The sequence below is a fragment of the Diuraphis noxia genome, unplaced genomic scaffold (genome assembly GCF_037042655.1).
Source record: "Diuraphis noxia isolate RWA-SAM2 unplaced genomic scaffold, SU_Dnox_SAM2 contig0001, whole genome shotgun sequence".
In the NCBI taxonomy this organism is placed as follows: domain Eukaryota; kingdom Metazoa; phylum Arthropoda; class Insecta; order Hemiptera; family Aphididae; genus Diuraphis; species Diuraphis noxia.
The window spans coordinates 21,730,736-21,747,242 of record NW_028301711.1 but is presented as its reverse complement, the minus strand read 5'-3'; the positions used below and the strand labels follow the sequence as shown (position 1 = coordinate 21,747,242).

General features: G+C 36.1%; 1 protein-coding gene across 1 annotated transcript; it reads right to left on the bottom strand.

The window, feature by feature from the left end:
* Positions 1-323: 323 nt before the first annotated feature.
* LOC107161861 (uncharacterized) lies at positions 324-15,250 on the bottom strand. Its single transcript, XM_015508451.2, has 3 exons — positions 14,924-15,250; positions 4,396-4,541; positions 324-666 (listed from the first exon to the last, which is right to left on the bottom strand). The coding sequence occupies exons 1-3, from the start codon at positions 15,248-15,250 to the stop codon at positions 324-326; spliced, it is 816 nt and encodes a 271-aa protein (XP_015363937.1).
* Between the last annotated feature and the right edge of the window lie 1,257 nt (positions 15,251-16,507).

Genomic DNA, 16,507 nt, shown 5'->3' with positions numbered 1-16,507 from the left:
TATTTTAAAACTGTTGAACTTTGAAGTTCAGTAATTTCCAATTGCATATTGGGGTTATATTTTTGGAGATCATGTGTCACTATGATAAATGGATTAATAAATATGTTATTTAAATCTTCTTCTTCTTGAAATTTATCATATAGTGATGAAATATGATTTTTTTAAATCGTCAATGGAATATCTGTCGGTAGATAAATAGATTTTAATTGTACAAAGTGATCTAAATTTCCCATTCCTAAATTACTTTCGAAAAGACGAAGTCGAGAAATGAAAGAATTTATAGAACCTACAAGGGCTGGAAATAAATTTCCTTCACCTTGGAGTCATTTATTAAGAATATTTAAATGTCCGAGAATATCAGTTAAAAATGCAAGGTTAATTAACCAGTTTTTATCTCTCAGTAGTTCACATTTATCAGGAAATTCATTATTTTTTTCTAAAAATTCAATAATTTCGTCTGTTAGATTCCAAATTCTTTCTAATGCTTTTCCTCTTGTAAGCCATCTTACTTCACAAAATAATAATAGTTCACCAGACTCGTTAATGTTGTCTTCAAATAGAGTTCTGAATAATTGATGATTTAAAGGCCGAGTTTTTTTTTTGTTTATACATCGAGATACTGGTTTTAATACATGATCAAATTTTAAATTTTGGCGCAGAAGACTTCTAGGAGTATGATACAGTAATATTTATTTAAATTTATATTCCAAAACTCCTCCAATAGTGTTACACAACCAATATTTTTACCCATATTTTTACATGGAGCACCGTCTGTGCATACACTTTCAAGTTTTGACCAGATTAAATCGTCACTTTTTAACAACAATGTTTCAACACAACATTTTAGTTTATTAAATATATCTGTACCTTTTGTCGATGTTTCGATTACTTAAAGTCCTAAAAGTTCTTCCGTCACTTCAAACTTAAAATTCGAATAAATATACTTAATTGCGGATTGTCCGTAATATCACAGCTTTCATCAAGCGCAAGAAAAAAATATTTAGAATTAGTAGTAGGTACTACACGAAATTTGTTTTGAAATATCTAAGGAAATTTCGTCAATTCTTCTAATAATTGTATTACGTGATAAAGAAATTTCATTTACGTTCGTAGAAATTGTTGAATCATTTGCATTTTTTGCAAAATATCGAAACTTTTTTTAATGATTTCGCTATCAGAATAAGGTTTTCCACACTTGGCTAGCAGAAATTTGATTTCATAAGACATTAACACCATGTCGTTTTTTTCATTTGATTGTTTAGTAAAAATTTATGGCTGAGTTAAAAATGAATTAGTCTTCTTTTTAATATATTCTGTCCTCTTTACAGGACCCTCAGGGTATTTTTCAATAATATCATTGTAATTATTATAGTGCCGTTGAACATTGAACTTTTTTGGAACTGCAATTACAGAGTTACATACTAAACATGTCGGTCTAGATTTTTTCCCTTCTATTCATAAAAAATTTTCTATCCATTCTGTACTAAAATTTCGCGAAGAAATATCATCATTATAACTTCGTTTTACGCTTAAACTTACGCCTGTTTTATTAGATGCCATTTCACGAACACACACAACGACACAAACTACTCGTTAAAGCACGGGCACACTAATGCAACTAACTTTATTGTAGTAATCAAGTTCACACGTATCGTAATAATTCTCGTATCGGAATAATAAACAGAAAATTCCACTGGGATAATATAATCTAATTTAATAATATTTATTGTTAAAAATTATATATTATTTTATATGACTCTAGTGTGCCATTCAATAACAACAAATGTACCACAAATGACACGTGTGCTGCAGTTTGGCCATCCCTGGTTTAAATGTATAATGAATGCTTAATTAGATGATTACGTTTAAACTGGAGTTAAACTATAAAACACCAAACTAAGTGTAGGTTTGAATGTTGAATGTCCGTGATTATATTATAATAATTATAGGCACGCATCAGTTACAATAAAATAATAAATTATGGTCTATTGAATTAAAATACTATTTTGTTTGTCAATAAAAATATTGTTCAAAAATAAAAATCAGGTTATGTATTAAATAGATAGTTATTAATTTATTTCATAATAAATGGTCATCCAATTAAAATTTGTTTAGGTAATAAACGATTTGATATTTAGATATATTGCAACTTTTAATAATTATACCTACTACCTATTTGATTCAATTGTACCTATATACTTAATTAATATTTAAAAAAAGCGGGTAAGTCGTGGATGTTGATCTGCTGTACTGTAGGTTACTGTAATGGATGGGATTAAATTTGAATGAAATAATAGGTATCATTGTATACGAAAAACGATTCTGAACGGAGATGATTTGTCAGTCTAGGATATATTATATTTAAATATTGTCATATATTCTATTTTGAAACAAATAAATTATTTTTCAATTAGGACGCATTTTGAATAAGGCATGGTTAATCAATTTTTCCAAAAACATTGCATGTAGTTATCATAATTCCTAATACCTTTTATTATCATAGATATACATATACCTGGTTTGAAGATAAATCGTTATCATTACGCGATTTCATAAAAATTTAAAACTCAAACGCTCATAATTTTTAATAACGCTAACATTTTTCATATAATGACGCTTCAAATTTTCTCTATAGCTATTTGAAGCAAAACTTATGGGAAACTTGGTGTTAAATTTTTATAACCTTAGATATAAATACAATATACAAACAATATTATGAATTTTGAACAACAAAATAATTTGCAAATATTCATGGTTTTGACGAATTTTTGTCAATATTTGAAATTCAAATGCTAATAAAAATTTAATTTGAATTTCCGGTGGACATTTTTTTTGTGATAAAGATTGAAAAACTTGTAAGGGCTTGTATTAAGTTTTCAAATCTTAGGTATAAAAGGAAAATTTTTTATGAATTTCTAGGATAAAATAATTTACGAATTTTCGTGATTTTTATGTATTTTGTCAAAATTAAAATTTGAATGCTTTAAAAAAAAATGTATTCATGTATATTTCTTTTATTTTTCAACTGTTATTGTAAAAATATATTATGAGCCTTGTATTAAATTCTCAAATCTTAGAATGAAAAAGAAAAACTTTTATGAATTTCGATCTAAGATAATTTGAAAATAGCCGTAATTTTTACGTATTAAGTCAATATTTGAACTTCAAATACTAATAAAAAAAAATTGAGCTTATGTATTCTTATAATTTTTTAATCACTATAATAATAACTTATGAGGAACTTTGTATTAAATTTTCAAGTATTTTGATAGGGCCAAAAAATTTTTATCGACACTTCAAAAAAAAATTTTCAGACAAATTGAAAATTTCAGTCGTCTATAAATATCTCAAAAAAAGTCAAAATATTTTGAAAATTAAATCATGTAAAGAAAATGCCAATCCTAATAACTGGTAAAATTTTCAAGTATCTAGGACTTATACTTTTTGAATAATAACAAATATTTAAAATCGTTTCATGATAAATCGTTATCGGTACGTTATTTCGTAAAAATTTAAAATTCAAACGCACTTAAAATTGTTCCTATATTGATGCTTCGAGTTTTCTCTATAGCTACTTGAAGGAAAACTTATGGAAAACTTAGTGTTGTATTTTTAATCCTTAGTTATAAACGCAAAAAATTTTATGATTTTTCAACTTCAAAATTACTTGCAAATTTTGAACTATAAACGTTTATTAAAAAAAATCGTGACTTACGATTTTTAATTTTTTTTAGCTTCAACGAGAACAACTCATAAGGAACCTTGTATTAAAATTTCAAGTGTTTTTGGTCGTCCAACATTTTTTTACCGACACTTCAAAAAAAAATTCTCAAAAAAGTCGAAAATTGGTCTATAAATAACTCAAAAAAAGTCAAAATTTTTTGAAAATTAAAATGTATATAGATAGCCCTACCATAAACATTTGGTGAAAATTTTAAGTATTTACAGTGATTGGTTTTTGAATTACAACCATATAAAAAAATCGATTTGGTCGAAAACTGATTTTGCGTAAAAATTCCCGTTTTTCTGTCATTTTTTTTTTTGTTTTTCTCGATTTTTTTGAAAAATGTTGGAAAATGTTATTTTTGACCTCTATAATGCACCAAGGATCTTCACTTTTACATCAGAAACCACCCCCAATGTTTGAAATCGAAGCATTATTTCGACTAGTTATGCTGTACACAGACACAAAAAAAAAAAAAAAAAACATACATCATTGTAAAATCAATACATTAATCACTTCGTTCAGAATCTAAAAAATGTTAGATCTCATAACGTCTGGAAAACTTGGCTATCGATAAAAAATTTCTTAATATGCTTTCTTCAAACTCTCAATATTTTACAATGTATCACATTAAAGTGCCTATTTAATAAAATCTCGTATTAATTTCTTACTCTTTGAGAGAAGGCTGTACATCAAATGAATCGAGTTCTGGTTCTATAGGCCGGTGACTAAATGGTTTGGCGATCGTTTGTTTGAAAACACGATTAGCTGGTTCCTTTACTAATGTAGGCATTTGGCTCACATACATCGTCACCACCTAAACAAACATTAACATCCAACATTAATCCAAGAGATTTTCAGTCATACATAAAAGTCATCAAACTTATTGTGTTGCGTTATTATGACACTTGTGTGCTAGTGAAATTAAATGCTGACAATTACACTTGAAAGTTAATATTCACCAGTGGAATTGTATCACAATTTATTAATATATTTATAGACAACGACAAAAATGCGTTGTAATATATACCTACAAAAAGTATAAAGTTGATCATAATATTTGGGATAATGTGAAAACGTCCAATCGGCGAATGTATGAGAACATCGACTTAATATTTCAAGACTATAGTAGCAAAAGTAAACATTTAAGATTTGAAATAGTTTCTATATGACAACATAACTTACAAGTATTACCAGTAGGTACTTATAATATTTTTGAATGTATCAAATATTAACTTTAATTCTTCAAAACTCTTTAGAATTTTAGGTACAGTTTTACTACGACGGACATCGTTCATTTTTTTTTATTACCTCAAATCAAAATACAAAAGTCCGATATCATTTTCTGTGTTTTGAAGTTTAACTCGAATATCTTATTCAGCCGTGTTTATAAACTATTTTCATATTTTCTTTTAACACAGCAATATTTATAATTTATCGGCCAACGATATTATCAACAATAAGATTATGATTATAATTATTAAGCATATTGATAACTACTGTAACATCGTCATTAAATAACAGATTAATGGACATTTTTTTATTAGTATGTACACCGTTTTCAGCTAGATACTACCACATTTTTTCAGTACACTGAATTTACCAACTATAATGCACGACCTGTTTCAGTTTGGAATTTCATTTGATTTTTCAGATCTATTTTAATAATTAACACATGTTGACATGACCCATATAGTATACGCAATAAAATTTGCGAATGAAACATAAACATTAAATACCAATATCCAACGTCAATATGGTGTGATATCGCTTATTAAGAAATATCTTTGTTAGGTACCTACTGTAATTTATTGGCTTACACCAGATCAATTATCAAATAAAATTATGAAAATGAAAACGAAAACTAATGGTTACTCGTTAAATTTTTAATATTATGTTAGTATATGATATCAACAAAATATAACATCGAGTTAGACTATAATGTATATATTAAGAAATATACCATATTAAATATAGTTTAGAATTATTAAACAATTTTTAAGTGGTTTTTCAGTCTTAAACCTTTAATAAGCAGGAAAAAAATGTATAGATAATAAACTAATAAAGTAATAAGTTATTAAGGCGAATAAGCGATCGCGGACAAGCTCACCACCAGGGAGCTGATCGACCCCGGTGTCCGGCAAGATCTGGATTTGGACCAGGAAACCAGATAGACGTCGTGAGGCTGACGACGTTGGTGGCGGCTTAGCTTTCTTAAGAAACAATGATGACTACAGCTAACAATATTGATGTTAATGTTACAGGGGCCTCGGAAACCCCAGAGCCGGTGGTTGGGGGGCACATGCGCGCCCCAAAAGTCGTTATCAGTCACCAGCACGAAAAGTGTGGATGTGTCGAGACAGTCATCCACCGCCAAACATGGGGTTGGTGATACTACTGTTGGTGCGGGTGTAAAGCAGGCCCGCACCCGCGATCGGAAAGTCGCCTCAGCTACTGCATTGGCTGCGTTGGAATTGCAACGGGCACGGATCCGGGATGCCACTATTGAGCTGAGGAGCCTCATGGCTGCCAAGGAAAGTGGTTTTGCAAAACACTTTGAGCGTTTTGCTCATCTGGAGGTTGTGGCTATAAAGACACACAGCCCCCCCCCCCCCCCCCCCCCAGTAAGCAGTGTCATTAAGGAGATGTTGGAAACGGTCAGCGACCTTCAGAAGGGTCGGGAGAGCGTGAACAAGGCTTTCATAACCGTTCTTCTCCAAGTACGACCCAGCCCTTCCGGCTCATCAGTCGTAATAAAGTCAGTCGACAAAGCCTGCGTGGGCTACTAGACAGACCTTCCCACCCCACCGGTGGAGCCACGCACGGTCTTAAAAGATGCGTCTACGGTTACTCCACAATAGTCACTGGGCTCTGCTGAGTCAGGCAGGGAAAAGAAGAGGACAAAGAAAAACAAGAAAGGGCCGCAGCAGCAGCAGCGGAAGCATCTTCATGGAGCGAGGTGGTCAGGAGGAATTGGGCGCCTCCCACAACCCCCCCCCCCTTCCCCTTCCAAGAAACGGTACCAGGTTGAAGGAAAGATAAACCTGTTGCGGCGAAGAGCACCCAAGACATCGGTGGTCACGATTGATTGCCCAACCGAGGGAGGGTCTCTTGCGGCCGTAATGAAGGTGTCCGGGCCCATCAACCTCGGTGCTCTCGAAATCAAGGTTGTCACCATGAGGTGCACTAAGACAGAAGGTATCCTACTGGAAGTGGAAGGTGAGGTTAAAAATCTTGGAACGCAAAATCCAGGATGTTGTAGGAGCCGCTTCCAGGATCCGCAGGACCGAGAGGAAGACACCCGTCATCCTGCTGGACATCCCGGAATGGGCTGAAACGGAGGACGTGGTGAGCGGTCACAGCCAGACAGGAGTTGCCGTCGGCGTCACAGATGGAAACATTTCCATCAAGAAGAACAGCGTCGGTCGCGGTGACCGGGTGGCGAGAGTAGACCTCTCATGGAGAAGAGGCAGTCCACCTGCTTCCTTTGCCAACAAAAAGGCCACCTTGCCGTGGAGTACCACAACGAGCCCAAGCCCAGGCTACAACTGCGGTGCCTAACTATAGAGGTGGAGGTTCATCAACTCCGAAGAAGGATGGAGTGGCAAAGAAGATGGAGAGGCCTAAGATGCAGCTGAGGATGGAGATTCCACCGCGGACGGTGAGCCGACCCGCCCTCCGGTGGCGTCAACGTCCGGTTCTTCGCCATGATGGAGCTAAGGTGCGTGCAAACAAACCTTAACCACTGTCGGGCAGCTCAGGACCTTCTGGGGGAGTTCATCAGGACGGAGAACATCGCGGTTATGCTGGTCAGCGAGCCGCAAGGTGGAGGATGAGCTGGCTGCCACTACGACACTACGGGTCGAGCTTCCGTGGGGGTCTTCCACCCCGGACTTACGCTCAGCGATGTGGAATCGGGCGACAGGTTCGTAGCAGCTACCATAGCGGGCGCGGCCCGCGTCTTCAGCTGCTATGCTTCCCCCACCCTGTCGGTCGCTGAGTTCCAGGAGTTCCTGGGTCGTCTCGAGGCCTCCGTGAAGCAGCATCGCAGCGTCAGAGCCAACTTCATCGTCGGGGAAAGGCTTCAACGCCCGGTCAGCGTCCTGGAGGGACCGCCCAATGGAGGTCCGCGGTGACTACCTGGCTGCGTTCACCGATTCCTTGGGGCTGATCGTCCTGAACGATGGCGGGAACTGACGTTCTTCGGGAGGAGGTTGGGGTCATGTGGCGACGTGAACTTCGCCTCTGAATCTACCGCGAGGAAGATTCAGGGTTGGACCGTGCGTACGGACGTGGAGAACATAAGTGATCACCATCACTTGTGTTTCTTGTATCGCACTGAACACGCGCTCCCGGGCGTCCCCGGTGATCTCCCGCCGGCGGCATCCGGGTTGGCGCACATCCCGAATGGACGCTGACCTCCTGGCCACGGCCGTACTAACCGCGGAATGGAAGGGAGTGACTCTGCCCACGGCAGCTCCTGCCGCTTCCGTGTACGCCGAGACCGAAGCCGAGAGGCAGGTAGCGGCGGCCTGTGACATTGTTCTCCTCCGAAGGAACCCTCATCCTCGGGGAAGACCACCAGTTTACTGGTGGAACGGATGTGTCACTGCTGCGCGCGCCGAATGTGTCCGACGGAAGTGGCTGTGGCTCAGGTAATACTGTGTGTGTGAAGTTGGCCCCCCGACTTTGTCCAATCGATTCCAAAACTATGTCAATATTTTACACATGAATTGAAAATAATTGCAAATCGGGTTTAAGAATTTGCAAATCAATATTTTGTTTTTGGCGAATTTTTAAAGTTTTTTTGCCACCCCCTCGACTTTGTCCCATCGATTCCAAAACTATGTCAATATTTTACAAATTAATTGCAAATTGGTTTCTAACCTATAATAATAAATTAAATATTCTAAATTAAATAAAGTGCCTAAATAATTAAAAAATATAATAGAAATAAATGAACCTGCATTTTTTTTTTAAAGTAAGTAATATAAATAAAAGATTGGAATAGATCAAGAAAAAAATTTAACAAAAAATAAAAATTTAATAGAAAAATATAATACTTACCAATAAAAAATATAAAATGAATAAAAATTATTCTTAATGGGTTGCCCCTAACTGTAATTGTCGGTCTCATTCAATACCGGTTTCATGATTTCTCTCTCTAAGTGCAGGTCCATTTATTAATAATAAGTCTATGATTTTTAAGAATAGGCCATCAACTTATTCTTATCAACCATTTTGTTCTATTATGTTTGATATTAAAGAGCAAAACTTCTAAAAAACATTATAGCTTCGGTATTATCTATCCTACAAGTATAAATTATATTTTGTTAGTTAAAAAATTATTGACCAATAAGATTTTATTATATTATTTTATTTCTGAAATCTCTTCTTCAATTTCAATATTTTAACAATAGCAGTTGAAAAATAAAATAAATTCAGTTACAATTTTTTTTTATAAGCATTCGAAGTTTGAATTTTGATAACATATGTAAAAATGTTTAGACAAAACATTTAAATTTTAAAGCCGAGCTAAGTACACTTACATACACTTCTTTGTTCAATCATGTTTATAAGATAGTGACTGGGAGTATTTTTGTTAAGTGTAAGAGCACCACGCACTTTTAAATTTTTCATTATTTTTTTTAATGTAATTTTTTTTTTTAATGACAACGGATTATTGTATTGTCATTCAAGACCAAAAAAACTTGAAAAATTCACCAAAAATAAAATATCGATTTGCAAATTCTAAAAATCAATTTGCAATTATTTGCAATTAATTTGCAAAATATCGACATAGTTTTGGAATCGATTGGACAAAGTCGGGGGGCCAACTTCACACACATGGTTCAGGTTAGGTCATCCTTCGGGTGGGGTGTGGTGAGCACGGCGTTGGTGCGTATGGGTTTCCCGGCATACGTCCGACGGATCCTCGATTCGTACCTCAGCGACTGCGTCCTGCACGTGTGGGACGATTACGGGGGCGATTCGGTGACAGTGGCAGTCACGTGTGGAGTACCCCAGGGCTCCGTGCTAGGACCACTCCCGCGTTCGACCCCGTGTTCCACTTGCCACTGCCCGCTGGTACTACCATCATCGGGTACGTGGACGACACGCTCGTCGTGTCATAGGGAATACGCTGTCGACCCTGCAGGACCGGGCAAACGAGGCTTCGGCCGTGGTCGCCGGGCAATTCGGGGACTTGGGGCTTCGGCTGGCCATCGACAAGACGGAGGCTGTGTTTTGTAAGGCCCAGTACGGCCCCGCTGACCTGAGGCTGCGCATCGGGGATCAGGCAGTCCAGATGTGTGCGACTCTCAAGTACTTGGGAGTCGTGCACGAAGCTAAGCGAACGTGGTACGGCGCGCACTATCGTACCGCGGCCGACAAGGCCAGACGCGTCATGGCGGAGCTGCGCGTGCTGATGCCGAACATTGGCGGCCCCCGCGAGATCAGTAGACGTCTCCTGTTGGGTTAGGTTAGGTTAGGTGTTGGCTTCGGTTCAGTGCCTGGTCGCCATCGCCAGCGTAGGTGAGTATCGTACCATGTCCTGATGGCCAAAGAACGATTCGCGTCGTTCGAGGCTAGAAGGGAGAAGTGGTTGGAGGGAACACGTGACGGGGGTCCTCTTGGTTGGACCACCTAGTGGAGACAGTGCGGGCCGACGACTCTCTGTCACTGAGGGCTCGTTTGCTGGCAAAGTGGGCTCGGGCTAAGCGGGAGTCGGTGCCACCCGCGGACAGCGGACGTGAGTGGACCAGTATCCTGATCCCCCCGGACCGGCTTTGTCGGTGGGCTACCAGGATGCATAGGGAGATGTCCTTTCATCTCACTCAGGTGTTGACGGGGTTTGGTTTCTTCAACCAGTTCCTCCGGAAGATCAACCATGCACCGTCTGAAGGGAGTTCCCATTGCGGTCCACCCGACGCCTACGATGAGGAGCTCGACGACTCTCTGCACACACTTTTCGACAATTCGACCCGGGCGGACTGGTGTCCAGGATGCTGGAGAGTCAGGTCAACTGGACAGCGGTTGCCCACTTCGCGAGGGACGTGATGTCGGTCAAGGAGGAGGCCGAGCGGGACAGGCAGTTCCGGCAGGGTGTCACTCCGTCAAGGTTAGGTTAGCTTAGGTTACGGCTGGGACTGCGCCGTCGGTTGTCTGGTTTCCAGCCTAGGCTGCGAGGCCGAACCATTAATCCTGCGTCTTCTTTGTTTTTGTTGTTTCTTCCTTACAGGGCTCGTGGTTGGTTTATTGTTCTTTCCACGCCTTATTTTACTTTATTTTAATGTAATGTAAAAAACCCTGTAAGGGGTTGCGGTTGGGGGATTGTCCCTTTTGCACCCCGAGTACGTCGTGTTGTTTTTTTTAAATTAACTATGGCGACTTTTTGCCCGTAGCATTGCTAAACGGCGTTCCCGGGTGTTGAGTGTATTGCCGACTTAACAGAAAAAAAAAGGTTATATATATATATGCTATTAATTGGATATTGAGAGAAATGTGTACATTGCCAAGTCAATGTGGTCCTGTTCGGGCAATGTGAACCACGATGTTTTTTTTTACCAACTAATAATATTAGTTTAATTAAAACAATAATTGATTATATTCATATATCATATTAATATTACGAATATTTTGATTGAAAAAAAAAAAAAATTAAAAATATTTCATTTAATTTTTGTTTTTATTATTACCTCTTTAATTGCACAAGATTTAGAAGCATGACACTTGGAATTACATATTCCGTCTGCTTTTCTACGCTTACCTTTATTTGTTTTGTAATCCTTTTCATTAAAAGCATATAATTTTAAATAATTACCTTTGGCAGTTATATTATAATTATTATTTCCTCCTAATAATATGTCATAAAGTTATATTTTTTCATTAATTTTAAATTTGTGTTCTTCTCTAGCCTCAGTTATTTTAAATAATTAATTATTTCAAAATATTTAGATTTACTAATAAAAGTACTGTTATTTTTTTTTTTTAGTTACTATAATTTTGTTCAAATATTCATAAAATTTATATTCCATTTTTAAAACACGTACAAAGTATAATGAAGTATAATAGTGTTATATACAGTTTGCAAATTCGACTGGTTAGTTGAAAATCTCAATTATTTTTCATAATATATCGTTAACTTTGTTTTAATTCATTCAACATAATTAGTTGGTAAAAAAAAAACATCTTCGTTCACATTGCTAGGGTAGGACCACATTGACCAGATAATGTACAGTATGTACACATTGCCCATAACATATACATTATATTTGGTGAGCAATCGTGTTGTGATTTTAACAGGTAAAAAGGGATCGAAACGCAATCGTGTTACAAGTAGTCCGGTCATAAAAGAAAAAAATGTGCAATTGTGTTACAGAAATAAAAATACACGACCTATAAAAGATTTACTGCGGCAGATAATTTTTACTGGATAATTAATTATTACGGTTAGTGATTGAAATGGTTGGCTGTTATAAAATAAAAATATTCACATATCTATGTGTTGGTACTTACCTATTAATTTAAAGAGAATAATGTATAATGTCTTATAACTTAAGAGTTAAAATTAATTATTCATAATCGTATATTATAATATCTATTTTCAATAAAAATTGTTCTAGTTTTTAAAAAGAAACCCACTCTTAAATGCATAAGAATGATAACAACAGGTATAATACAGTTATATTACATATAATGTAACTATCTACAATAATTGTGCGCACAACCAACGTCCCTCCATAGCGATTACGGTACGAATCTACGCTTGAATGCGTTATTCAAATTACCTTTAATATCAGTAAAAGGGGAAATATAACTATTTATAATAAGACTGGTTCCTTAAACTGTTATGATACTTATTTATTGTAAAATTACATTTATTGACGCTAATGTGTAGCATACAATGAATATTGTAGTACGTAGCCTGCTGACTTCAGGTAATAATGACATTTGTATAATGATGTGTCACACATCATGTGTGTTGCATGTTTTGTACAAAATGTATAAATGGTTATAATTGTGTACAATACTATAAGTAGAATAATAATATTATATGAATATAATAATAACAGTGTTGTAAGTTGTAATATAATAATAATGACAGGTATGTCGTATGTATAATAGCGTATGTTGCCTGTTGGCACAATCTGTATAAATGTATGGCTCCTATGAATATAATAACACTATGAATATGATGCTATGTATTTACGTCCCGTTAAGTCTACTAAATACGCATTTGCACGTAGGTGTACGTGAGTGTCCTTGGGGCATATGATTTCACCACCGATTACATTGTGTCAAATCTCGAAAGCCGGTACGAGTAGAATATTAAAATAAGAGAAGCTCATTGTGCGAAATTGTCGTGTTGGCAGGAAATCATTTAGATACCTAATTAGGGCATCGGGTTTATTGAGATTGCGTGTGTCACAAATAGTAGGATGTGACCAAACGGCCGCACGAACGTGGGATGCTACGGTATCCTATAGTGATACGCACGTCCGCATTTGCACGATTAGACCATGGACACATACTTATCTTATCGATAGGATCGGAAACGCAGAGAGTAATACTATATAGGAGAGCCCCGAATAGACAAAAATCAGACGTGAGCCACCAGACTCAGTGCAAGCACCTTCACGCCAGACACCATTCTAAATTAATCGTTTGGACTTAGAATATTTTGAATTAAATCATTTTGTGCAGTAAAAGTGTTTTATTTACATATCAAACAAATAAATATATAATAACTAATCACAAATCACAAATCAAGTTTTTATACTTATTTCACTCAATCCATCTACCTCAACACCAGTCGTTCGTCCTCCTGTATGCTGGGACGCTACAATGATAACAATATGAGGCTCGTCAGCCTATTACTTGTGATCTGGTGTTCGTTAGCGGCTTCAAACCAGAACGCTACCGTCTCGGGATGCACTAATTTTCACAATAAAAAATACAATATAATACTAAAATATTGTGACAATCCCGAGAACGTGCGACTAACGAGCCACCAGATCAGACGCTTAACTCACTGAACATGCAATTCACCACAACGAACAAATCACGTGCTTCTATAAGTATGTCTCTGTACACCCTGAATAGGGAAAATAATATTAGAGTTGCACAATGTAGTGACTACGAACGATACTTACAGAAACAAATCACAGCACAGGAAACATGAATGATAAACAACGATAAATTAGAAACGAATTGAATTGAATTTAAACGAATGGAAAAATGTGTAATACGCTACGACTACACGGTTTTTTTTACCTTGAACCTAATGTCTGCTGTATGCCCACTCCCACTCTGGGGCATGGCAGAAACCTACGGGTGCCCCAATAGAAATTTTGTCAAATAGGCGTCCAAACTAGGCCTACGGGCCTACTCCCGGACATAGCGCCATACGAAAAAAAAATCATAATTTAAACGCCTTATAATAATAATAACAATTATTTGATTTAATTAACATAATATGTTGTTTCTATTTTATAATATTATATGATATATTCAACTATAGTACCTACTATAATATTTTATGTGCGAATACGTACCTACTATCTACCAATATCATCATTTACCAAAATCCTAACGTAAATATCAACATCCACTAGTAAATCTCTGTATTATTTTAATTGTTCAACATTCGCCAATTTATTAGGTGTATTATTATATTATATTATATATAGTAGAGTATGTTTTTTAAATAACAAAATGCATTAATATTTTTTTCCCTAGATCTATTTTCACAGCTATAACAGTGACAGTGAAATATTGGACTTTTTCTATAATTTTCCTTACAATTTTCAATGTTTGAATGTTCCTGTTAGTAGAATACATACCTTCAAAACAGCAGTGAAACACTACCCCTTTGGACTTGATTATTTCCTTTTAATATTCAAATATTAAAACAAATGATAATGTATAGCAAATACCTATTAATAGCAAATATTATCAATTTTTTAAAATATAACAACATTAAAACGTAAGAAGGTATGCTGGACAGTATCTAACAAATTGACAAGACCTAATATTTCTTTCACAATTTTTTTCTTAGAATTTCTTAGAATTTCTTACCTTGAAGTTTTATTTAAAATGCTACTTTTTTAAAAAGTTTGGGCATGCTATTTATTTGCCTTACATATTAAATATTATATCTACTTAATGCGTTCAAATTTATCAAATTAGGTAACTGACTTTTTTGAAATCGGTTGTTGTGAGGTTTTCAATGACTGCAAACAAATTATTCACGCTTTTGTAAAGTAACCAATCATAGAACACATCATACGATATACTGTCGTCTAGTGGCAATACCATACCAAACCGCGGTAGCACGTAGTACAGACGATGTGAACGGTTTTTTAGTATTTCAGACTTGGCAACTAATAGTTTGCCCAACGATCTTATATGACGAAGGCAGTTTAGGTTTATTTGTTGTTTAGAGTGCACGTGAACAAGGTCCATTTCCGAGAAGTGTTCGAGTACTGTTAGATTCAGCAATTCGAATTCTCGCGTGTGTTCCATTAAGTATATATCATGTATTTGATAGGTACTTTTTGTATGATTGCTTATAATATAGTTTATTGAAAAAATACCTAATATAACAGTGCCAATTAAACAAAACTATAACTAATACGTATCCACGAAAACAGTATATTTACATAAATTATCACAATGATTTGTTGTATTAAAATTGGGTTTTTGAAAACATACGTGTTAGTATAGATTATACTTTAAATGGTCACTAATCACTAAAAAAAAAAATCAATAATTACAATTTTTATTCGAATATCTTTTATTATGTTAATTCGCCGATATATACGAATTATGGCGGTTGGCTATATCGACTCACGGTGTTAGGACGTCGGGTAACCCAAATGATTACAAAACTATATAGTAAGGTAAACTTAATGTGTGTGCACACCAAGTATATATAATAAATAATATACTATTTACACCGTTGCGTGATTATATAATAGGTAACGGGGCCCCATAAGACTTTAAAAAAAATATAATAACAATAATAATAATAATGTGAAGTCTCAGACCCATTATGGTCGAGTAGAAAAATATAAATATAATAAATGAATATAAACAAAGAATTACGACCTGGCGATGTCAATCGCAATAAACACACGCAATTCCACTCCAGCGGTCAAGACTCAAACTGAACTCCAGGGATGGCAGCATATTATCCTCTTCCCATACAGTGCTAATCGCAGGACTGGGGGCTCCAGGAACGTTGATCACTGACCAATACTGGGACACGACCTCGGAGTACCATGGCTCCCACCAACAGAAACGCAGTACACAAAAAACGATATTATTATTAACGTACCCGCGAAAGACCAACGTGCAGTCTTCATCGATTATATGGTAATATAGTTAAGTATATATAAAATACACACTAGCCAAATAACGGGGCACACTAGCCGTTGCGTTATACAGGTGGGAGCTGAGGAACGGTCCGTCAAGCTCAACTGCGGAGAAAAAAAAACAAAACCAGGCGGCGGTGCGACGCGACTTTATTGTGGCGAGTTGTCTCCCGATGTAGGAGAGGTAGGGTGCTTGGTGAACTTCGACGCCGACGGCACGATAGCACCGGCCGATAAGATCGACGCGGCGCGAATTTGTTCCGTTTGCACATTAGCTATAAGTAATTGATAAATATTTTTAAATCATTAATGATAACGTATCGATCTAATTTTCTATACTAGCAAGTCGCAATATTGTCTAATACCACAGACTAATACATATTCTATATACCATGACGAAATAGAT